Genomic DNA, 24,461 nt, shown 5'->3' with positions numbered 1-24,461 from the left:
TCCTCTTCCCTCAATCCTGCATGTGCCCTTTTTTTCTTTCTCCTCCCCATTTCCTTCCAGCATCTGCTCCCACTTTCCTTCACACTTCCATTCAGCAGCTGTCCTTCCTCTCCCCCACACTTCCATTCAGTGTCTGTTTCCCTCTCTCTACCCCTTCCATCTACTGTTCACCCTCTATCTCGCCCCTTCCATTTACTGCCTTCTGTGCTCTTTCTATCCAGTGTGCACCCTCTCTCTCTCTCTCTCTCTTCCATATGGCATCTTCCCTCTTTCTATGCTCCTTCCATAAACTATCTATCCCGTGCCTCTTCTCTCCTTTGTACATGATTGATTTCAACTCTGTCACCTCTCCGTTTTTCTCTCTCTGTCACTACCCCCTCCCTTATGCTCTGGCATCTCTCTCTTCTCCTTTCTTTCCTTCCCACCTCACAGTCTGGCATCATCCCTTCCCTGATTCCCAGCTTCTCTCTCCTTTCCTTTTCTCACATCTCTCCCTCCCCCTCCATGCTCTGACATCTCCTCCTTCCTTTCCCCCTTCCTTTTCCCTTGATCTGGGATACCTTCCTCCTTCCCTCCACGCCCTGGCGTCTCTTCTTCCCTTTAAGCCCTGGCATCTCCTTTCATTCCCTCCAGTTGGCTAGAGCAACACTCTCCCCAATTCTCTCCCCCTCTGCTCCCTTTCCTCCTTCTGTCACCCAAGGCATGGTGTCCTGAACTTCTTCGGGCAGCAGCAGCATTCACAATTCACTGCTGTTGCCGGCTTCAGGCCTTCCTCTCTGTCGGGTCCTATCTTTATGAAAACAGGAAGTAGGCAGGACCTGGCAGAGAGGAAGGCCTGAAGCTGGCAACAGCAGCAAATTGTAAACGCTGCTGCTGCCCGAAGAAGATAATGGCACCAGGCCTTGGAGCACCCGAGGCAGACCGCTTCTCTCCCCTCCCAGCCAAACCCCCGCTGACCCTCCTATCTCTTCCCCCCAAGTGAACCTTTCCGACCCTCCCAGCGAGAGCAGCAAACCTTCCTCCAGTAGCGTTGGCTGCTTCGCGGCTTTCTCCTGCTGGTGCAGCATCGCTGATGATGTCATCAGTGACGTGGCAGAGGGAGGAGAAAGCCGCAAAGCAGCCGACGCTACTGGAGGTTAGGTTTGCGGCTCTAGCTGGGAGGGTGGGAGCGCGATAGGGACCGGGCTGGCTGTGCACCCCCCCCAGGCTGCACCCGGGGCGGATCATCCCCCCCCCGCCTCCCTCTTGGTACACCACTGTATGGAACTATCTTTGAACTCCACAGCCCCAAAGTCAATCGGACTTACATTACCACTTCAGGAAAATGTTGAAAGACGATACTGAGTATCCTTGATTATTGTAATATAATCTACCTGCGTGCCTATAAGCAAATCTTCAAAAAACTAAGAGTGATTCAAAACACTGCTGTCCGACTGATTTTCGGTCTGAAAAAATGGGAGCATATTACTCTTTATTACCAAAAATTACACTGGCTACCGAGTGAGGCTAGAGTTTTATTCAAATTCACGTGTATTTGCTTCAAATCAATCTTCAGTATGTCCCCAGGTTACCTTGTTTCCCATTTCTCTTTAAATCACTCTAATAAACCCACACGTGGAGGGGCATAATCAAAAAAAACGTCTAATTCCCCTTTTGGCCTAAGGCCTTAAATGTTGAAAGTAGAAGCAGGGAAAATGTCCATAATCAAAAAAACGTCCAAAGGAAGGTTTTGTTTGATAATGGCCTGCCTCTACATTCAGCTGTTTAAACGCCCATACTACCACTACATCTACACTTATACCCCCACGACATCTATACTTATACCCCATAATGAACCAAAAAAAACGCCTAAGCCCCAAAAGTCCAACAGAAGGGCTTTTAGGCGAAGGAGGAGCCAGTCCTTCGCCTAAAAGCTGGATTCTGTAACCGGTGTCTGCCAAAAACAACACCGGTTACAGAATCCACCCCAACCCCCACCCCCCACCCCCGACAACTTCGGGGCAAGAGGGAGCCCAAGTCCTCCTGCCCCACGATTGCTAACCCATCCCCCCCCCCGATTACAGTCGGGCAGGAGGGAACCCAAGCCCTCCTGCCCTGGGCACCCGCAGCACCCCCTGACGATATCGAGGCAAGAGGGAGCCCAAGCCCTCTTGCCCCGCGGCACCAACAACCCCTCAACGATAGCCCAAGAGGGAGCCCAAGAGGGAGCCCAAGCCTCGGGGGGGTGATGTATCATGGCAGGAGAGATTCCTCATTTCCCCTACCGCGATGCCATCACTCCTCTACCCGAACTGCCGCAACCCACAGCAGGAGAGATAGGGCATCTCTCCTGCCACGGGTTGCGGCAGTTCGGGTAGAGGAGTGATGGCATCGCGGTAGGGGAGATGAGACATCTCTCCTGCCGCAATCATTGCTATAGGGGGTAGGCAGGTTGCTGGGGCCACGATCAGCTCAGCGGCCTCTTTTTCGGCACTTAGACTTATTTTGACTTCGTCTAAGTCAAAATGTATAAGTACCGACTAGGCAACCTGCCTAAGGTTTTGGTTATACCTGCTGCATGCCTAGGTGTAGGTCGGCCCACTGCCCGCCCTTTCCCCTCCTCTAAATACACCTCTTTTCTCTATGTGCATTTAGTGGCAGGGGAAAGGCCTAAGCTGGTTTTAGATATGTCTAAAACCAGTTTTGATTATGGGTACTTGGACGATTAGGTTTTTTGATCATCCAAGTAGCCATTTAGGACACTTTTTAGACTTTTTTTTTTTTTTTTTTATTATGAACCCCATAGAGTCCAGTTATTTACATATCCTACTGCCAAATCATGTTGTTTGAAGAGATTTCTTGAGAGAGCTCTCTCTTTCCAGGCAGCCAAAATGAATGCCTGGTTTGGCAAAATCATGCCAGGAGTCTCATCCTATTATTTTTTTTAGAAAACTATTAAAGACACAACTATTTGACAAATTTGTAACCCAAGCTTCCTAATGCTTTTTAAATATAACACGTGTTGTGTACATTCTAGAAATTGATGTATCTTTTTGAACTGTATATTCGCTGGATGATCAGCCTTATCGGCTGTGAACCGCCTAGAACCATTCGTGGTCTGGTGGTATATAAGAATAAATTATTATTATATTATTCCTTCTCTCATTAAGCCTATAAATTGTTGTTCAAATTTATTGTTCAGTAATCTTATTGTAAACGGTATTGAATCTGTGTTGAAATTTTGCTGCGTATAAGAAACTGTATAGTATGGTATGGTAAGCCTTAGGCGCACTGCCATTTAAGTCAGGGTTTTCTGGCCTAAATGAGTGCGACTAAGGTAGGCACCTACCGATGCCTAAGTCAAACTATGACCCAAATCTGTTCCTAACCATGCCAACTTGCTGGTAGGCACCTTGGTGTAGACACCTACCTCAAAATGGTAGGCAGCTCCCGAGTTAGGCACCTACCAGCTAATTAATTTTTTAATGAAATTTTAATTGTTTCTAATGGCACTTTCAATTATCAGTGCCGATTAAGTCAATTAAGAAAATTAAGTTAGGCGCCTAGATTGGCTAGGCACGCTGATTTAGGTGCTTTAACTTTAAGCACCTTTTATAGAATCAGAGCCTAAGTGCTATTCTAGAAATGGTGCTCGAGTTGGATGCAGTTTATAGAATAGCGCTTCATGCCAGGATCTGTTCCCAAATTTGGATGAGAGGATGTAGAGTAGACCAACTGAAACCTTTGCACCTAAATATTTACATATGCATCTTTATAAAATACCAACTAGGATGATTGCATAAATGCAAGTTGGTGCCAATTAGTGTCAATAATTGTGCTTGATTATTAGTGCTAATTGGCTTGATACTCAATTTAATTGTGCATGCAATGTTAAGTGCTGTTTATAGCATTTGGAGGATAATGGATGTGCAGATGTTAGCATCTATTATATAGAATAACCTTCTGAATATACAAAAAAATTTGCATGTTTCCTGTTATTGTGCTGACTACAGACTATTTGGTCATACTGTATACATGCATCTTTTGATGCTTGGGTAATGGTAGCTCACCTTGTAATGAAGGTCAGTTTTGTGTTCCAAGTCATTGGGTGAGTTCTGTACTTCCTTAGAGACGACACAAAGGAATTCAGTCTGGTTTTCATTCCCATAGTTGTAGGAAGAGCCGATGTTCACCAGCTGTGGAAAGAAAGACGCCCTAGTCCACTTAAGGGCTCATTTTCAAAACAGAAAAACGTCCACAAAGCGGCTCGAATTGGCAGTGGGATGTTTTTTTCACCCAAATGTCCAAATCACTATTTTCAAAACCCATTTTTTAAGACACTTTTCTATACAGGTCATCTGCAGTACTTCTAAATTTTAAGGGGGTGTTTTGAAGAAGTGTTTTTGGGTGGGCTTATGATTTGGATTTTTTTCTGCAATCATGAAATATTGTAAAAATGACCATGGCAAAAAAAAAATAAGACATTTGAAGCTAGACCTGCTTCAATAACAAGAGCCAAAAAGGTGCCCAAAATGATCAGATGACAACTGGAGGGATTAACAAATAAACCCCATGTACTCCCCTAATAGTCACTGACCCCCTTCTCATCCCCCAAAGATGTTGAAAGAAACAGTATATATCATCCTGTATGACAACTGCAGATGTGTGGGCAGTCCAATTAGAACAGCAAGCAAGTCCTTGGAGTACCCTTGTGGTCAGTGCAGTGGACTACAGAGAAGGGGTTTCAGGCCCATATCCTACTCTAACTAGTACTATTTTAGTAGAAAGTGTGAGCCTCCAAATTCCACCAAAAAACTACTGTGCCTACTTATAAGTGACATCTGCAGACATAAGGGTTATTGTTGTGTTGTACAGTTGGGTAGAGTAGATTTTTGGTAGATTTTGGAGGGCTCCCCATACAATGTAAGGGGGTAATGGTAAGATGTAACCTGGGATATTTTGTGTAATGTCCACTACAGTGCTTCCGAGGGTGCTCCACTGCTCTGCTGGGATGTGTGTGTGGCCAGTCTATTGCTACCCCACCCCCACCCCCATATAACCTAATGGCTTGTTTTTATACATTTTTCCCTTGATTGTTTATTTTTGAAAATGGTCCTTCAAGGTAGATACACTGAGCTCCAAAAAATCTAGCAAATGGCCATTTTTGAAACAAAAAGTTGGATGTTTTTCTTGTTTCAGAATGGCCATTTTCACTACAGGAATTTTGGGTGTTTTTCACAAAACATCCAAAATCAGATTTAGATATGTTAATCTCTTAACATGCGGTCCTACCAACTGCAAATACATACAGTTCAGTAAGCTGTCATCCAGTGTGTTGAGTTGTAGTTTACAAAGGAGAAAGGCAGGGTTTCTGTAGACATACCCCAGCAAGAGCTGTGAGAATGTGGTATGTGTAAACAAGAAGGGACAAAGTCTATCTTGTTAGAAAAAATTTCTAAAACTCAGTTCAACAGTGTGCTTTAATTGGTTTTAAGTCTGTGGTGATATCTGTAAAGTTGGTCAGGCAACCTAAGGCAGGGGTGTCAAAGTCCCTCCTCGAGGGCCGCAATCCAGTCGAGTTGTCAGGATTTCTGCAATGAATATGCATGAAATCTATTAGCATACAATGAAAGCAGTGCATGCAAATAGATCTCATGCATATTCATTGGGAAAATCCTGAAAACCCGACTGGATTGCAGCCCTTGAGGAGGGACTTTGACACCCATGACCTAAGGGATCAGAGTATTTGACAGAAGGATGGGGTTATAGAAAACTTGTCCTCCTTTTGTAGGATACAGGGCCGCCATCAGAAATTTCTGGGCCCCTTACTGAGCAATCCTATTGGGCCCCCCACGCACCCCTTCCCCCCCCGACCCCCCCCTTCTTCCATGGGCCGAATACACACATACTTTTCTCTGTCGCCGCACTCTTTGACCAAAAGATTTGTAAGCCTGCAACCACGTCAAGGTAGACTCTTTCAGCAGGGCCCTAACCTAACCTAAACTAAACTAATCTATACCTATCTATTCTAAACTAACATATGCCTAATACTGAACTAATAACAAACTAACAAACATCTGCATAATAAATAACTAATAAATAATAGTGCTAGTAGCTATAATTCACTTTTGAATGTAAAATCTCAGTTAAGGATTTCTTTTGACCTTTGTAGGCCAGAAGTAGATCACAATTGCACAATATTTTTTGTAACAAGTATTAAATGTGTTTTTATAAATACTGTAAGCTTAATAAATATATCAGAAAAAACTACACATCTGAGCGCATATCTAAACATACACATCTGAGCGCATATCTGAACATACACATCTGTATGATCCCATCCTCCTCAGCTTGCCTATAGCTGCATCATGCATGTTAAAAATGTACGATATGTTGATATGTGCACCTTCCTTCCTTCCCATCCATCCTCCTCAGTCTGTCCTTACACATCCACAGCTGCATGTTAATGATGATGTATATGTTATGATGATGAATAAGTGCATATGAGCACATCATTAACATGCAGCTATGGATGAATATATAATGATGTTATGAGTGTGCAAGTCTTCCTTCCCATCCTCCTCAGCATGTCACATACAGCATGTTACATTACACAGACTTTGTGTAATGTAATATGCTGTATGTGACATGCTAAGGAGGATGGGAAGGAAGAGGTGCACACTCATAACATCATTATATATTCATGAATCAATCTGATAATCATCACCACCAGGCTGTGTGTGTTATGGGATGGAGGAAGAAAGGTGCATGGGATGGAGGAAGAAAGGTACATGTTTAAATTGCGCGGGGACAGAAATCCCACCCGTCCCCCGCCAAAGTCCCACCCATCCCCACCTGTCCCCGTGAGGACTCCCACCCGTCCCCACCCGTCCCCGCGAGGAATCCCTCCGTCCCTGCCCATCCCCGCGAGGAATCCCCTCCGTCCAGGCCCGTCCCTATAAACTACAGAAATAGTTATTTCATTTAATTATGCTACTGAATTAAAGGTTCTGGTAGAAACCCATTTAAAAATAAGCAAAAAGACTTTATTAATTTGGAAATATTAATTGGGAAAAATACATACTTTGTAAACGGGTTTCTACCAGAGCCTCTAATGTTTATAAATTTTTATCAACACAACTAATATACTACTTTATCCTGAAGCAAAAAAAAAAAAAAAGAATTTTTTTTCCTACCTTTATTGCCTGGTTTCTGCTTTCCTCATGTTACATTACATTACATTACATTAGAGATCTCTATTCCGCCATTACCTTGCGGTTCAAGGCGGATTAGAAAAGATATATAAATGGGGGTTACAAAAGATATAAAGAATGGGGGTTACAATGGAAGAATAATAGACATTTCTAGCGTTGTACAGAGTAGATCATTCGAAGAGAGTTGTAAAGATTCGATCCATTGTCATTTCTAGAGTTGTTGAGAGTAAGTGTTGTTAAGAGTAAGAGATTTTAAGAGTAGGTGTGGTTAGGACTGTTTCAGGGCTTTCTTGAAGAGTATAGTTTTTATTTCTTTTCTGAAAATCTTGTAGTCTGGGGTGGTTAACAGTAGGTTGGAGATTTGGTTATCCAGTTTTGCAGCTCGAGTGGCTAGGAGGCCATCGTATTGTTTTGACTGTTTTACTTCCTTGATCGGGGGAGGTGTGAAAGGGGAGTGCGTTTTTCTATGTCTGGTTGAGGTTGCTTGGATGAGGCGATTGTTTAGGTAGGCTGGGCTGTTTCCGTTTAGGGTTTTGAATATCATACAGTAGAATTTAAATAATATTCTTTCTTGGATTGGTAGCCAGTGTGAGTTGATGTAGGCCTCTGTGATATGATCATGTTTCCTCAGTGAGTAGATGAGTCTCAGAGCAGTATTTTGGATTGTTTGTAGTTGCATGGTCATCGTGGCAGGGCAGGGGAGGTAGAGGATGTTGCAGTAGTCTAGCAATCCTAGGATTAGGGATTGTACTATGAGCTGGAATTGTGTTCTTTCAAAGAATTTCCGGACTTGTCTCAGGTTTCTCATTATTGCGAAGGATTTCTGTATGTTCTCATTTAATTCCTTCCATCCACTGTCTCTCTTCTTTCTGCGTCTTCCATTTGCTCTGTTACTGTGCCTCTCCCTTTCTCCCCCTTCCCAAATTGGTCTGGCACCCATCTTCTTCCCTCCGCTCCCCCCATAGTCTGGCATCTCTGTCTTCTTCTCTGCCAGTGTCTTCTCCCCACTCTCTCTTCCCCATTTCCTTTCAGCGTCCTTCTCCCCCCATCTTCCCCATGTCCTGTCAGCATCCTTCTCCCCCCCTCTGTTTTCCCCATTTGCTTTCATTGTCCTTCTCCCCCCTGTCTTCCCCATGTCCTTTCAGTGTCCTTCTCCCCCCTGTCTTCCCCATGTCCTTTCAGTGTCCTTCTCCCCCTCTGTCTTCCCCATGTCCTTTCAGCGTCCTTCTCCCCCCTGTCTTCCCCATGTGCTTTCAGCGTCCTTCTCCACCCCTTTGTCTTCCTCATATCCTTTCAGGATCCTTCTCCCCCTCTGTCTTCCCCATGTGCTTTCAGCGTCCTTCTCCCCCCCTATCTTCCCAATGCCCTTTCAGCGTCCTTCTCCCCCCATCTTCCCATGTCCTTTCAGCGTCCTTCTCCACCCCTTTGTCTTCCCCATGTCCTTTCAGGGTCCTTCTTCCCCCTCTGTCTTTCCCATGTGCTTTCAGCATCCTTCTACCCCCTCCCATCTTCCCCATGTCCTTTCAACGTCCTTTTCCACCCCTTTGTCTTCCCCTTGTCCTTTCAGCATCCTTATCCACCCCTTTGTCTTCCCCAGTGCTTTCAGCGACCTTCTCCCCCCTCAGTTTTACCCATTTCCCTTAAGCGTCTTTTCTTCTCCACTCCACCTTTCCTCTCTTTCTCCCTCCCTGCCCCTTACCTTTGTGGCGCTTCCCCACCCGACCGACAACAGAAAAGGCCCGGTCAGACAAACCTCCCTGCCCTGTAGCCGCGAATCTAAATTACCTTCTTACAGCAGCTGGAGTATTGAAGCTGCTGTAAGAAGGTAATTTAGATTTGCTGCTACAGGGCAGGGAGGTTTGTCGGCCGGGCCTGTTGTCGGTCGGTCGGGGGAAGCGCCACAAGGCTAAGGGAACCTGACCGGCTGTGACCCTTGGCTGCACCCGGGGCGGACTGCCCCCCCCCTTCGGAACACGACTGCCTTTTCCCTACCTGCCCTGCCGCAAGCAGCCGACCAGAAGTCTTCCCGATGTCAGTGCTGACGTCGGAGGAAGGGAGGGCTTTGCTTAAGCCCTCCCTCCGACGTCAGCACTGACATCGGGAAGACTTCTGTTCGGCTGTGTGCTGCGGCAGGGCAGGTAAGGAGAAGGAGAGGAAACTATGCTTGCGACCCTGGGGAAGCCCGGGCCCCCTTCTCAGCTCCGGGCCCCTGAATGCAGGACTGGTAGTACTGCCCTGATGGCGGCTCTGGTAGGATAATTGTTATAGGTTGGTTCCCAGGTTATAAGATCTTACTAAGTGCTTTGTTATCTGTTAGTCTCTTGCCATAGCATAAATAAGAGCTAAGGGGCAAATTCTTTAAACAGCGTCCCGATTGTAGGAAGCAGTAGGCATCCTACTGATGTCTAACCAGCCAATCAGGATGCCCATTTTCTATTTTTTAAAAACCTGAGGTAGGCCACAGGGAGATGCGTTGGGACACTTAAGCTCATCCAAGGCTAGGCGTGGCCTTGGTTTTACTCGGAAGTAGCCTTGGACGAGCTTAAGCAGCCCTAGGCATCTCCCTAGGGTCGGAACTTAGCTGATTGCGACAAGGAAATCTCCCTGCTGCAATCAGCTGAGCAGCTGTGGCAGGGACCACCTCCTCACTCCACCCCACCCCCACAGCAAAGTCAGATGCCATCCCTGAACCCCCTGTGAATGTCTGTGGCAGGAATGAAGCCATATCATTTCTGACACCACCCCAAACCCCCCATGAATGCCATGGCAGGAGGGATGCCCACTCCCTCCTGACACCACCTCCAAATCCAACAAATCCCCCAGGGAGGGAAAGGCTGGACTTTCATTTAAGAGGTACAGGGAGGGTATGGGTGGTATCTACAGATGGGGGGCTTTGGAGGAGGGGTGTCACTGGGTGGGGGAAGTTCTAGGTGGGGTGGCAGGAGGGAGTGGGCATCTATCCTGTTGGGGATTTGTTGGTGGTTCTGGCAGGAGGGAGTAGGCTTCCTTCCTGCCTGGGGATTTGTCGGGGGTTCAGGGAGTGGCAGGATGGAGTGGGCATCCCTCCATCCATGGACATTCGCAGGGGGAGGATCGGGGGTGGCGACAGGAGGAAGTGAACATCCCTCCTGCTGGCTAACTTCACGGAGGAGTTCAGGGGGTCCCTGCTGTTGCTCAGCTGATTGCGACAGGGAGATTTCCTTGCCACAATCAGCTGATGGCAAGGGATCAGGTGTGATTCTCTAACTGGCACCTGTGACATGGGTGCCAATTAGAAAACTGTGGTGGTTAGGCAGGGTTAGGTGTCTATCCATTAGTGCAGACGTGATTCTGTATAGGACACCAGTCTGCGATTCTCAGCCACTTTTTTAGCGACTGCTGAGACCAGCATCCTATACTGAATTTCCCCCTAAATTAATATGAGGGGCCACTGAAAAGTTCTCAGCCCAGCTAACAAAGTTGGGGCAGTCTCCATTGAGGGATATACACTTAGGAAGAAATTCTAGAAACAGTGCCTATGTTAATTAACAAATGCCATTTAAAACAGCAAAACATAGCACCATTAAAGTGCCTACTGGCATCTAAATAATATGTGCCAGAATCACGCCTATAGAGGCGCTGTAGGCCGCTGAACACCACTATGGGTGTGGCTAATGCCAGTAGTGGCATTAGGCGGCCTAAAGCACCTACATAGGCGCGATTCACAGCACATAGGCACCAGAAATGTAGGCCTGGAAAATCCTGACCTACATTTCCAATGTCTATCTTTCGCAGAGGCGCAATTCTATATACGGTGCCGTCGTTTGATTGACATGCAATTGACCACCACTGATATCAGTGCCCTATAGAGAATCTGGGCTTTAGTCCAGTGATTTTCCACTTTTCTTCATTCCATCAGAAAAAAAAACAGAATGACAAAAGTGGAAAACTGCTGGACTAAATGTATGGCCCTCAATGGAGACTGCCCCAACTTTGTCGGTTGGGCTGAGAACTTTTCAAATGCCCCTTGTAAAGAGCATGACAGTGATTGGGGGATTTTATTAGTTTATTGAGCACCTAGAAATCTGGATCTTTTAACTGCTGATATCATTAATATAATCTGTAACATGTTTTTACATATGCCCACTTTATCTGTAGATGAAGATTTTAATATTCCCACTGACTCTGTTTTAACTGGCCCAACTTACCAATTTTTAGAGATACTACTAGACTTTCAGGGTTTAAAACAGTTTATTGTTGACCCTACACCTTCATTCGGATGTGTTTTAGACCTAGTTTGTTTTCTCCAAGCTACTTGGGAATATATTGGATTGTTTGAACTTGCCCATTGCCCTACTAGTTTGGACAGATCATTTATTTTACTTTAAAAAAATCAACAATTATTGCCTGTGGACAAAGATGTGACAACAAATGCTGTGTTTCACTTGAAGAGAAATATTGCTCTACCCAGTGCATTTTTTCAAGCACAAAAAGGTGCTGGTACTCAAAAACCAGATCATTCTTCAAGAATGGGGTGATCACTGAAGGACCCACCCCTCAGTACCCAGACCCCTGCAACCAGCCACAGAATCCATGGAAAGGCAGCACTAAGGGCTCCTTTTACAAAGGTGCGCTAGCGGTTTAATGCGCGTGCTAAACCTCTGGATGTGCTAGCCGCCGCCTCCCTCTCGAGCAGGCGGTAGTTTTTGGCCAGTGTAGGGGTTAGCGCGTGATGAAAAGTCACGCGCATTAACCCCGCTAGCGCGCCTTTGTAAACGGAGCCCTAAGTTTGCAGAACCTGAGTTCTTTTATTAATACCATGAGTCATTTTTATCAAGCAATGGAAAGTGTTTGGGTACTAAATATCCCTGAGTACCCCCTAAAAAAAACCCCTGACTGTACCCACATTTTTAGGACCTTTAAATCTGAAGACTGTGGCACTTATTCTGAAGGAGATGGAAATGCTCCCCCTCTCCCCCCCCAAAAAAAAAAAAAATCCATCTGCTGAAATCATCCAAATCACAAGTTTTGAAAGAAAGAATTTGGATGTTTTATACTGTAGTTCAACCAAATAGCAAGGAGGCATGCTGGAGGCATGATTTTGAGTGGAACTAGGGCTGGCCCTAAATTAAGATATCTTTCAGTGATAATGGAACAGGAAGAAACATCTAAGGCAAAAAAAGGATATTTCAATCACGCCCAGGGTACAAAAAGATGACCTGATTGAACAGCTGACCATTGGAGGGATGAATTCAGTTTTTTCAAGCTTTATTTAAAATTCTATATACACGCTTCTCAAATATTTCTAAGCGATTGCAATTCTAAAAAGGGGGGACAATAATATACAATATTTCCAATTTCAAACAGACGTACAAAACTGGACTGGTACGTAACAGTAGAGGGGAAGAACTACAAAAGTAATAGTGCAGAAAGGAACATGTAGGGTTAACACAACCAAGAGGGGGAAAAGTAAAAATAGAAATGTATAGAAAGGAAATCAAGGAATATACATGAAAAATACAAATTAAACGATGGTCTTGGTCCTTGAGTATGAGCTCCCGACGTTCATAGAGTTCCTCTGAGCGTCAGGAGTAGCGCGGGCCATTCAGCGTGGCTCTCTGCGCTACAAACTGCTATCACAGTTTTGTAAAAGAGGGGGTAAGTTTCAAAGGCATCCTTATACAGGAAACTTTTGAGGGAGCCTTTGAATCTATCCAATGCTGTTTCATTTCGCAGTTACCAACCCCCTCCTACCGCCCTAAGAAGTGAAGGTGAGAGTGGATACCAGGCTCTACAATAGTTTCAGCTGTTATGGCCATTCCTAACACAGCAGCAAGCAAGTGTAAAGAATAACTTAATGGTCCATGTAATGGACTTTGAACAATAATGTAGCTCCCACTTTGACTCTTATTTCTGTACAGATATGCGAGAGAGACCTCCTGGAACGTAGAAATACCTACTGTACCTGAATTTATACGATACCTTTTGCATGATAGCTATTGTAGTGGTGTACATGTAGGTACAATCAGGTTTATGTCTGTCCTCATAATAACATACTGTATAGCGAAATTAAGGTGGGATTTGTTCCATTGTTTAACGTCCACTACATTGACCACTAGACTGCCCCTTTGCTTTGCAGGGACATCTGTGTGGCCAATTTTGTACAAATGATGCCAGATAGACGTTTTTGTATCTGCTTTTTTGACATCCATATTTTGGATGTTTTGCTTCAGAAATGGCTGTTCATTTTGGACATTTTCAGTGCGAGAATGTCCTTTTCACGTATTTTAAAACAAGTAATACTGATGTTTTTCCTCTTTCAGAATAGCTGTGAGATGGACTTTTTTTTTTAATGTTATAACTAGGATGTACCACATCTGACATGGTTGTTCTTTCAAAAATGCTCCTCTACTTCTCAAGGCCAAACCATAGATGAGGTAGTGGAACATTGGTATGAAAATCAAGAACTATTAATGACATTGCTTCAACATATGATGATAAAAGATCAACTAGTTTCATTGATATCTTGCAAAATTTAACTGGAAAAGCTACCTATTTGAAGGAGCTTGACGTAGGTGAAGATTTTTGGTTGATAAGGAGACGTACAAAAAGATTTGCTTGTCTGCAACAAAGCAATTGAAATTGGAAAAGAAAAAAAATCTTTTTTGGTAGCCAGCAATAGTGACTGAAAATCATCCTAAAGCAGTGTATCGCAAACTGTGTGCCACGGCAGATTCTAAGTGTGCCACGTGGTGCCCAAGCAGGAGAGGTGCCTAGTGCCAGCTGATTGCTTACAGGATATGCCTCTTGCGGTGAGAGGTACATCCTCTAGGCCAGGGGTAGGGAACTCCGGTCCTCGAGAGCCATATTCCAGTCGGGTTTTCAGGATTTCCCCAATGAATATGCATGAGATCTATTTGCATGCACTGCTTTCAATGCATATTCATTGGGGAAATCCTGAAAACCCAACTGGAATACAGCTCTCGAGGACCGGAGTTCCCTACCCCTGCTCTAGGCAGTCAGACGGCGCCAGTGCCTCTCCTGCTATCTGCACCTCTTCCTCTCCAGAACCCCACCACCGGCGGCAATAGGAGTCTCAGGGCCGTGGCTGGAGCACATCCGCGCCTTCATGGATGTCTATGGGATGACATCACACGTGCGTATGACATCATCACATCAACGTCCATGCACTTCAGGGTGCCCTCCAGCCATGGCCGCGGCTTTAAAAAGTGTGGGCACACTGTCCTAAAGTATTATTTGAGAATCGTAAGGACCTACACTTAGGAGTTAGCAATGTTTCTCTTGCAGAGCATACTGTTATTCCTATTAAGAAGCAAGATTTCTCCTGGATTTTTTTAAGACAAAATTTAATTTAGTTCAAGCCCATTTCATGTCATAGAAAGAGCCTGAAGATTTACTACTTAGGTCTAAGTGGAGTGGCTGTTGTTTGGATCATTTCTCCCACATGGCTAATTAAAACGTGGTAAAAATGTACTTAAACCATTGCAAGATTTTAATTAATCTTTCTTTGCAGTCTGGAAATTTTCCATGCAAATTGAAGGAAGCTGTACGTCATCTGGCATTAAAACAACAACAACATAATTTGGGAGAATGATATAGTGACTAATTGCAGACCCATTTCTAATCTTCCTTACCTGGGAAAATTGATTGAATGTGCTGTCTTACTCTATCTAGTTAGAGCAGTTTATTGCTGCAAACAGTTGGTTGGGTGATTTTAGTGCTGGTCACAGCAGTGAAGTCATATTATTAGCTATGATGGATGATTTGCAGGGATGGTTAGATAAAGGATATAACGCACATGCATTAGATGTTGCTCTGGATTTGTTCACAGCATATTATCCCATTAGCCTTGAGATGTAGATTCAGCATTTGGACACTAAAAATAGAGGGTGTTATGGTACTAAAATGATACGCTTCTGTTTTTGAGAGGAAAGTTGCAACAGGTTGCTTTACCTTGGATTTTAAAGTATGGGATTACTCAATCCTATCTGCTTTATTATTTAACTTATATATCCAACCACTTGGTCTTTTGATTTACAGAAAAAGCCTAAGAAATATTTTTTTAAAAAATAAGGTGATATCTTTTTTATTTGACTTACAATGCATTTTTTTGATTAGCTTTTGAAGACTTTTGAACACTAATCAAAAAAAATATTGTTAGTCCAATAAAATGGTATCAATTTATCTTTTTTATGTTTTATTTCATTTCTATATATTACCTTTAAACATGGACTAACATAGCTGCCAAACCGTTTTCCTTAGAAAAAGTCTGAACTCTTATGCCTGAAAGGGTCGAAAAATGGCAGAATTCTTCTATTTGCAGTTGGAATGTTAATGAGTAGTGTAGTGGGGAGTAAGGGAAGCATAAGGCTTGACCTTAACCAGGCTATTTGGGATCTAGTGACGGGTTTGGCTAAATCTATTAACCCTCAGCTCTCTCAGTTAGAGCACAAAATTAATACTCAAGAAGAGGAAATTAAGAATATTAAAGTCGACTTACAAGATTTAAAATATTCAACACTGAACTCTTCCCAAGAAACGAAAGTTTCTAAACAAATTACAGAAACACTTATGAGAGATAACATTAATCTAAGGAGAAAATTGGAGTCTTTAGAAAATTTTTCTCGGAACAACAATCTTAGTCTTATTAATTTTCCTAGAGTTGCGGCAGTAACTCCTAGAGATATGTTGAAACGTTATATGATAGAGGTATTGGAAATTTCTGAGGAATTGTTGCCGCCAATTACCCAAGTGTATTATTTACCAATAAAAAGGGAAGAAAAGTTAAAGGAAGAAGATGATCAATGAGTACTTAATATTTCTACAATTTTGGAACTTTCAGATAGCGAACTTGCAAAGCCAGCAACACTTCTTCTCACAGTAGCCTTGACAGCAGAAAATAATTGGTTATTAAGACTTTTCTTTAAGAATAAACAGAAAGACTTTCTAGGGTATAAAATACAAATGTATCCAGATTTGTCACGAAATACACAAAAACGTCGACGAGAATTTTTGTTGTTAAAGCTGGGAATTAATGCTCTGGGGCGACCTATTTTCTTCGTCACTCATGTGAATGTGTGATAGTGTATCAACTGCAAAAATATGTTTTCTTTGATCCTAATCAACTGACAAACTTCTTGTCAGCTGCTCGCCTGAAAAAAGGAGTGGATACATGAAGCACTCATAGATTTTGATTTCTAGTCTCAAACAATAACCGAAAATCTTTATCTTTATTTTTATCTCTTTGTTATTATCTTGCTGATTCTACATCTTGGTTCTTATTGAGGACTTGAGTTAAAGTTAAGCTATAAGTTATATCGAATTAGTGGATTAGTAGGATATAATTTATATTGTTCTTTATTTACATTACATTACATTACAATACATTAGAGATTTCTATTCCACCATTACCTTGCGGTTCAAGGCGGATTACAAAAGAGATAAAAAACGGAGGGTTATAATGGAAGAACATTTGTCCTTTCTAGAGAGGTAAAGAGTAGGTTATGTAGTTTCTGTGTGGCGGGAAGAGGGAGGGGGAAGGACGGTAAGTTTGAAGTTAGGGCTGTTTCAGGAATTTCTTGAAGAATGTAGTTTTTATTTCTTTTCTGAAGTTATGGCTGTTTAAGGAATTTCTTGAAGAGTATAGTTTTTATTTCTTTTCTGAATGTCTTGTAGTCTGGTGTCATTATCAGTAGATTGGAGATTTGGTTATCTAGTTTAGCTGCTTGAGTGGCCAGGAGGCCATCATATAGTTTTTTCCATTTTACTTCTTTGATCGAGGGGTGTGTGTTTTTCTATGTCTGATTGAGGTTGTTTGGATGAGGCGGTTGTTCAGGTAGGTTGGGCTGTCTCCGTTTAAGGCTTTAAATAACATACAGTAGAATTTAAATATTATTCTTTCTTGGATTGGTAGCCAATATGAGCTGATGTATGCTTCTGTAATATGGTCGTGTTTTCTCAATGAGTAGATGAGTCTCAGAGCTGTATTTTAGATTGTATGTAGTTGTTTAGTCATTGTAGCAGGGCAATGGAGGTAGAGGATGTTGCAGTACCGTAATCTTGTAGACTTAGGATTAAGGATTGTACTATAAGCTGGAATTGTGTTTTTTTTGAAGAATTTCCTGACTTGTCTTAGGTTTCTCATCACTGTGAAGGATTTCTGTATTGTTTTATTTATTTGCGGTTGCATGGTGCAGCATCGGTCTATAGTCATTCCTAGTAGTTTTATGGTAGTTTGAATGGGATAGTTGATTGTGTTAATTTCTATTTTGGTTATGGATGGGACTTTGTCATTTTCGAGGAGGATGAATTTAGTTTTGTCTGTGCTGAGTTTCAGTTTGTGATCTTTCATCCAGGTTGCTACTGTTTCTAGTGTTCGGTGTAGTGTGTTTGTCATGGCGGTCTTTGGTTGATCAAAAGGTATGAGAATGGCAATGTCATCTGCATAACTATAGGTGGTGATGCCTAGATTATCTAGTATGTTCCGAGAGATGCAGTGTATAGGTTGAAAAGAGTAGGGGATAGTGGGGATCCTTTTGGTACGCCGCAAGGGTTGGACCAAGGTTCAGATTTTTCTTTATCTGATTTTACTCTGTATGTTTTGGATTTTAGGAAGCCTTCAAACCAAGAGTATACTTTATCTGAGATGCCTATTGCAAAATTACTAGGCTCCCGCATTGACACAGCCAGACAACACCTCAGCACAGGAAAAAAAATGCGGCTCACACAACTAGACCTTACCGCAGGTCAAATGCTGCGGTAAGGTCTAGTTGTGTGAGCCGCATTTTTTTTCCTGTGCTGAGGTGTTGTCTGGCTGTGTCAATGCGGGAGCCTAGTAATGTCTCTGTGCTGAAGTTGGATCTGAAGCCAGATTGCGTGGGGTGAAGTATATTAGGTTAATCTAGATAGTTGGTGAGGTGTTTGGTTACTAGTCCTTCTGTCAGTTTGACATATAGAGGTATTGAGGCAATGGGTCTGTAGTTGGATGGTTGGTCTGTTGGTCCTTTTGGATCTTTTTGGATTGGGGTGATGATGATTTTGTTGAGGTCAGTTGGGAAAAGGCTGTCAGTGAGCATGGTTTGTATCCATTGCAGAAGTAGAGTACGGAATTTTGTGCTGGAGGTTGTACGGAGATATGATGGGCAGTGGTTAAGGTTCACAGGATGTGTGGCTGTACTTTTTGAATTCAGACCATTGTATGTTGGGGAATTGAGACCATGTTCTGTCAGCTGCAGTTGATTCTTTATCTGTGGGAAGAATTGTGAGTTCGTTTAGGTGGGATGGGGTACAATCGAGGGTGGCTCTGGCATTTGTAATTTTGTTCTTGAAATGTTCTGCTAAGAGGGTGGCTGAGGGGGGTGGGGTATTGTTAGTGGTCATGTAGGATTTGATGTCTGTTAGGTCTTTTAATATTTGGAATAGTTTTTTGGTATCTTGGGTTTCTGTGCCTATTAGATTAGTGTAATATGTTTTTCTCTTGTCCTTTAGTAGCATTTTGTAGTATTTTGTAGTATATTAGTAGTATTTTGTATTGTTTGTCATATTTGTTGCTTAACTTTATCTTTCTGTACAAGTGATAACTTGATTGTAATTGAAAATTGATAAATAAATAAATTTAAAAAAGACTGGACCTCAACCCTCACATTGCATCAGACGAGCAGAACTGGAGTGGCCAGGCATGACTGCAAACTCAAAATAACATATGTCTGGCAAAAATAAGTGTGAACTTTTCTTATTTATTCCACAAACTTCAAAACACAAAATATTTCAGTTGGGTGTCTTCCTTTGCACCCCAAACTTAGCACATCATCAATGTCATAAACAATATTGGCTCAGGCATTAACAGAAAAGTAAAGCTTGACAGCTCAGACCTGCCAGAAAATGTAGCCGCTGTCATGCAAATCCCCCCCCCCCACACACACACACCCGGCAGCAGGAGGAATGCCCATTCCCTCATGCTGCAGCCATTAAACAACCCCCTCCCCCTGACACACACCCCCAGCAGTGGGAGGGATGCCCACTACCTCCCACTACTGTCGTTAAGCAACCCTCCCAATATTCCCCACAGCAGCGGGAGGGATACCCACTCCCTTCCACCACCAAGCAACCCCAGAGACACCCCTCCAAGCAGCGGGAGAGATGCCCACTCCCGCCACCGCCGCTGTTGTACCACCGATGACCACCCATGCCTCTGATAAATCCCCGACAAACCCCCGACCACCTTATCTTGTTTACGAAGGCCGGTCAGAGGGATGCCTCTTACCTACGGCCATCTCACCCACTGCTGAGGGGGAAGGGTGTCGGGAGAGGGTTGCTTGGTGGTAGGAGGGAGTGGGCATCTCTGCCGCTGTCAGGGGTGTCAGGGGAGGGTTACTTGGCAGCAGGAGAGAGTAGGTATCTCTCCCACTGCTGCGGCGGGAGAGGGTATCTCTCCTGCTGATCTTTGATTTGGGGTCTTTTTTATTTATTTTTTATTTGTGCATTTATTCTGTGCATGTGACGATCACTATCACCAGCAATCGGCACATGCAAATTGTGTCGAGTCCAGCACTATTCCTGACTTGTCACATTTTAAAAACAGAAAGAATACTGTACCAACAGTCAGGAAAACTCACCAGGGAAATTTCCTGGGCTTGCGGAAAGGTCAAGCTGTCTATCCTGTCATAGTGCCTCAAGGTTTCAAACCCTGGCAGGATGGGGTAAGCAGGTCAGGAAGAAGAGCTTACTCAAGACAGAAAGTAAAACCCTTTAAATCTGCATTAATCTCAGTTCCGTAGCAGTAATTTTCAGTCTGGCCAAAGGAGGTATCGGAGAGAGACTTGGCCAATTCTAATCCCACATAGTTGGGGCAGGGCTTTCACCAATATAAACCTGAGCCTCAGACAGAATGGGGAGAAAGGTGGAAGAAGGCCAGCAGTACAGAAGGTGGCAGGAAAGCAGACCTGTGCCAAAAAACACAGGAGATACTACCTTCACAGACGTGAAAGCAGAAGAAAAACAATGAAGGTGATTGATTGGTGTTCAATTTCATTTATTGATTAAAAAGACTCGACACGATCGTGTTTCACCCCAGACGGGCCTGCCTCAGGAGTCTGAATGTATAATGAGACTGTATTTTTGTGAATACTCTATCTTCAATTCTTAATTCTGTGTTCCAATCTGATATATATACATTCACTAAGTAATTAGATGGTATAATGAAGTGGAAAAAAGTGACACTCAGTAATGCTCTGCAGTCGCTGCCTGCTTCATACGCCGCTTACGGTATGACTTTTGTTTGATGCAGGCAGCGACTTTGGAGCATTACTGAGTGTCGCTTTTTTCCACTTCATTATACCATCTAATTACTTAGTGAATGTATATATATCAGATTGGAACACAGAATTAAGAATTGAAGATAGAGTATTCACAAAAATACAGTCTCATTATACATTCAGACTCCTGAGGCAGGCCCGTCTGGGGCCGAAACACGATCGTGTCGAGTCTTTTTAATCAATAAATGAAATTGAACACCAATCAATCACCTTCATTGTTTTTCTTCTGCTTGCAGGAAAGTAGACCTGGCCATGGGACAAACTCCAACCCAAAGCAAAACCTGATGCGGAGATGGTAGAGCTGGAGGAACCTGTTCAGCTAACCCAGGCAGAACTGACAGCACAGGAAAAACATATAGAGATTGTGGAGGAACTACCATCTCAAGGTGAGCGAGCAGAGGAAATTGAAACTAGCTAAATGTGGCACTATTATCTTTGTTGTGTTTTGTGACTGAGGAATTTGGCCCTATTGCAAAGAGACTTGTTGTGCCCTACTTTTTTGTGAGCAGAAGTTTGAGTTTTTTAATAAATTTATTTTGGGAATAAGTGAAACAGGACTGTTGAGCAATTGATGGCACTAATGAGGAAAACCTTTAAGGCTGTTTGAGTAAAGGAAGGACTGCTAGAACCAAAGACTGGGTTTTTTGTTTGTTGGTTTATTTTACTGTTATTTTGAATCCTGGGGTTTACCTTTTTCTATTTGGGACATTTGACAAGGACTACAAACCTTACACTGCTAGTGAGCAGAGCTTGTTAAGGAACTGTGCAATTGTACCTGTATTTAAACCTGACTCATTGCTTTATGTTTTCTTTGTTTCTTTTTGGGAACAACCAGCTGACTTGTGTCAAGCCACAACCATAACATAAGAATTGCCGCTGCCAGGTCAAACCAAAGGTCCATTGTGCCCAGCAGTCCGCTCCCGTGGCGGCCCCTAGGTCAAAGACCAGTGCCCTAACTGAGTCTAGCCTTACCTGCGTACGTTCTGGTTCAGCAGGAACTTGTCTAACTTTGTCTTGAATCTCTGGATAGTGTTTTCCCCTATAACAGCCTCGGGAAGAGCATTCCAGTTTTCCACTACTCTCTGGGTGAAGAAGAACTTCCTTACATTTGTAAGGAATCTAACCCTTTTAACTTTAGAGAGTGCCTCTCGTTCTCTCTACGTGGAGAGGGTGAACAACCTGCCTTTATCTACTGAAATCTCAGAAGGTGAACAACCTGTCTTTATCTACTCAGATCTCAGAAGCCTGCTGAATACAAACTGCTGCTGCTGATCACACATGCCACTTTGAAGGGTGTTTGAATGCTGTGGTTTTCTTTTTTTGTTTTTGGAATTGGCTTTATTTTGTGTATCTGTTTTGACACTTGAAGGCTTATGTACTAAAAGACTATTGTTTCTTTTTGAAACTAAACCATTTGCCTCTGTGCCCTATGTTTGGGATTCTGGGTTGTCTTTGGTAGTGCTGTGGCTATCACTCAAAGCCAGCAATAGGGCTTCCCCCATTTTGGGAAGCAGACCTATTGTTATACAGTGCCACCTAGTGGTGGGTGACTTCATTGATCCTAGCAGGCTGGGTTGCGACAAAATTTAGCAACCCTCCACCAACCTCATTTGCACAAGCATTTTTTTTTTTAAATGACTTGCCTTTTTGAAATCATTACAGTAGCAGTTGTGACAGCAGTCTGTTGAATTTTACCACAAACATTTGAAAATCTTCCCCTTAGTAAGTTTGGTGTCAAAGTCCCTCCTTGAGGGCCACAATCCAGTCGTGTTTTCAGGATTTCCCCAATGAATATGCATGAGATCTATTTGTATGCACTGCTTTCATTGTATGCTAATTGATCTCATGCATATTCATTGGGGAAATCCTGAAAACCCGACTGGATTGTGGCCCTCGAGGACCAACTTTGACACCTGTGGTTTAGAGTGTCATAAGTTATGCAACTTTATTGTGTGTCCTATAATGCATTTATAAGAAACAATGGTAGCACCCTGGTTTTATAATGGAGACTCTAGAGTTCTATAGGTTGCCAAAGACAGCGTGTTTAGTTCATTGACACTGACTATGACCAGAGTTACAACAGCACCAAGTGATCAAGCACAGCATCGGGGGGGGGGGGGGGGGGGGGGAGATGTTGGACTGTGGGAATGGGGAGGAAATGGAAGGAAAGATGCCCTAGAAGACCTCCAGGGGAAGAAAGGGAAGGATCCAATAGAGATACCAGATCACAGGAGGAGGGGAAAGAAGAGAGATGTCAGACCAGGGAAAGGAAGGAGGAGGAAGGGGAAGAAGGGAAAGACAGAAAGATGCCAGACCACAAATGGGGAGAGGGGAAAGGAAGGAGGGAGGGGAGAGAGATGCCAGACTATGGGAAGGAGAAGATAAAGATCCCAGACCATAAGAGGGGGAAGACAAATGTTAGACCATAGGAGAGGGAAAGAGAGGGAGGAGATGGTACACAGGGAAGGAGGAAAAGGGGAAAGAGAAGGAGGACATGGTGCACAGGGAAGGGAAAAAAATGGAAGAAATACAGTTTACAGATAGATGGGAATAGGAGGGAAGAAAGGAGAAAATGGTACACATGGATAGATGGGCAGGGAAGATATACAAAAGTAGATAGATTTAAGGAGGAAACAGAAAAATGGAAGAAAGTTGAATGTTAAAAATTAATGCCACAGGGCAGAAATTGAAGGAGAAAAAAATAGCAACGCACATGAGTTGAGTCTCTTTCATTTGAAAAGAAACTCTGCAATGAGAACGGATAAAGTTAAGAGGTGATAGGCTCTGGAGTAATCTAAGGAAATACTTTTTTACAGAAAGGGTGGTAGATGCATGGAACAGTGGTGGAGACAAAGACTTTCTGAATTCAAGAGGGACTGGGATAGGCACATGGGATCTCTCAGAGAGAGAAAGAGATAATGGTTACTGTGGATCAGCAGATTAGATGGGCCATTTGGCCTTTATCTGCCATCATGTTTCTATGTTTCTAATTGGATAAAAGGCCATGGAAACAGTTAAGAGCACAGACAGAAGGAAGTGCAACCAGAGACTGGGAAAAGATGATTAGAAAAATAAATTCACCAGACAACAAAGGTAAGAAAAGTGATTTTATTTTCAATTTAGTGATTGAAATGTATCAGTTTTCAGAATTTACATCTGTTGTCCATATTTTACACTGTTCTATTTCTCTGGTGTTGTACTGCATGTAGAGCCTGGCATTTTAGGGTTTTGTTTGTGTATATTAGGACTTTTACTTTGTGGTCCTGTATTTGCATAGAGTTTATCTGTGTTCTGCACATGTGACCAAGGCCAGGAATTCTGCTAGGAACGAATGCTGTGAAGCGTTATTGGTGTCATGGCTCCAAATAGGAAGATATTTGTTAGCAGTTTGTCCAGATTTTGGAAGACCCCAAATTTGGGGCCGCATCTCGAGGGCCTCTGTACATGTGTAAATGTCAACATGATGACATCACATGCATGTGCACATGAGCGTGATGCCATCGAATCGACATCCACGTATGCAAGGAGGCCCTCTAGACACAGCCCAGAGCTCGGGGAAGAAAACCTGAAGTTCATGTGGGAGGGTGGCTTGGGGTGGAGCTGGGATGGATTGGGGGTGGAGCTGGGGGGTTGAACTGGGTGGGGCTGGGGCAGAACAGGGCAGGGTCAAGTGTCCTCTTTTTTTAAAGAAGAAATCTGGTAACCCTACATCTAGCATCCCTCCCACATCCAACTGTTTAGACACCCAGGGACCTTCCCCATGTTGCCCAAGTTTCCCCACACCCCATATTTTTTTTAAAGATCAGCAGGAGGGATGCCTACTCCCTCTTGCTACAGGGCCAGGAGCCCCCCATGCCAGGAGCCTGACAATCCCCAATCCCCCATTTTAAACTGAATTGGCAGGAGGGATGCCCACTCTCTCTTGCCTCACAGCCCCCCACCTGGTCACATAAGC

General features: G+C 43.5%; 1 protein-coding gene across 1 annotated transcript in view; it reads right to left on the bottom strand.

Annotated features, from left to right (window-relative positions):
* The window catches only part of KCTD17 (potassium channel tetramerization domain containing 17), a 116,501-nt gene that overhangs the window by 14,421 nt on the left and 77,619 nt on the right, over nucleotides 1-24,461 (bottom strand). The window contains exon 5 of the mRNA XM_033932835.1: nucleotides 4,088-4,175. Coding sequence (XP_033788726.1) covers nucleotides 4,088-4,175 — 88 coding nt within the window. The remainder of the gene's footprint in view (nucleotides 1-4,087; nucleotides 4,176-24,461) is intronic.

Source organism: Geotrypetes seraphini, chromosome 2, assembly GCF_902459505.1.
Source record: "Geotrypetes seraphini chromosome 2, aGeoSer1.1, whole genome shotgun sequence".
NCBI classification, from domain to species: Eukaryota; Metazoa; Chordata; class Amphibia; order Gymnophiona; family Dermophiidae; genus Geotrypetes; species Geotrypetes seraphini.
The sequence above is the reverse complement of the archived record's forward strand: the minus strand, read 5'-3'. Positions and strand labels throughout refer to the sequence as shown.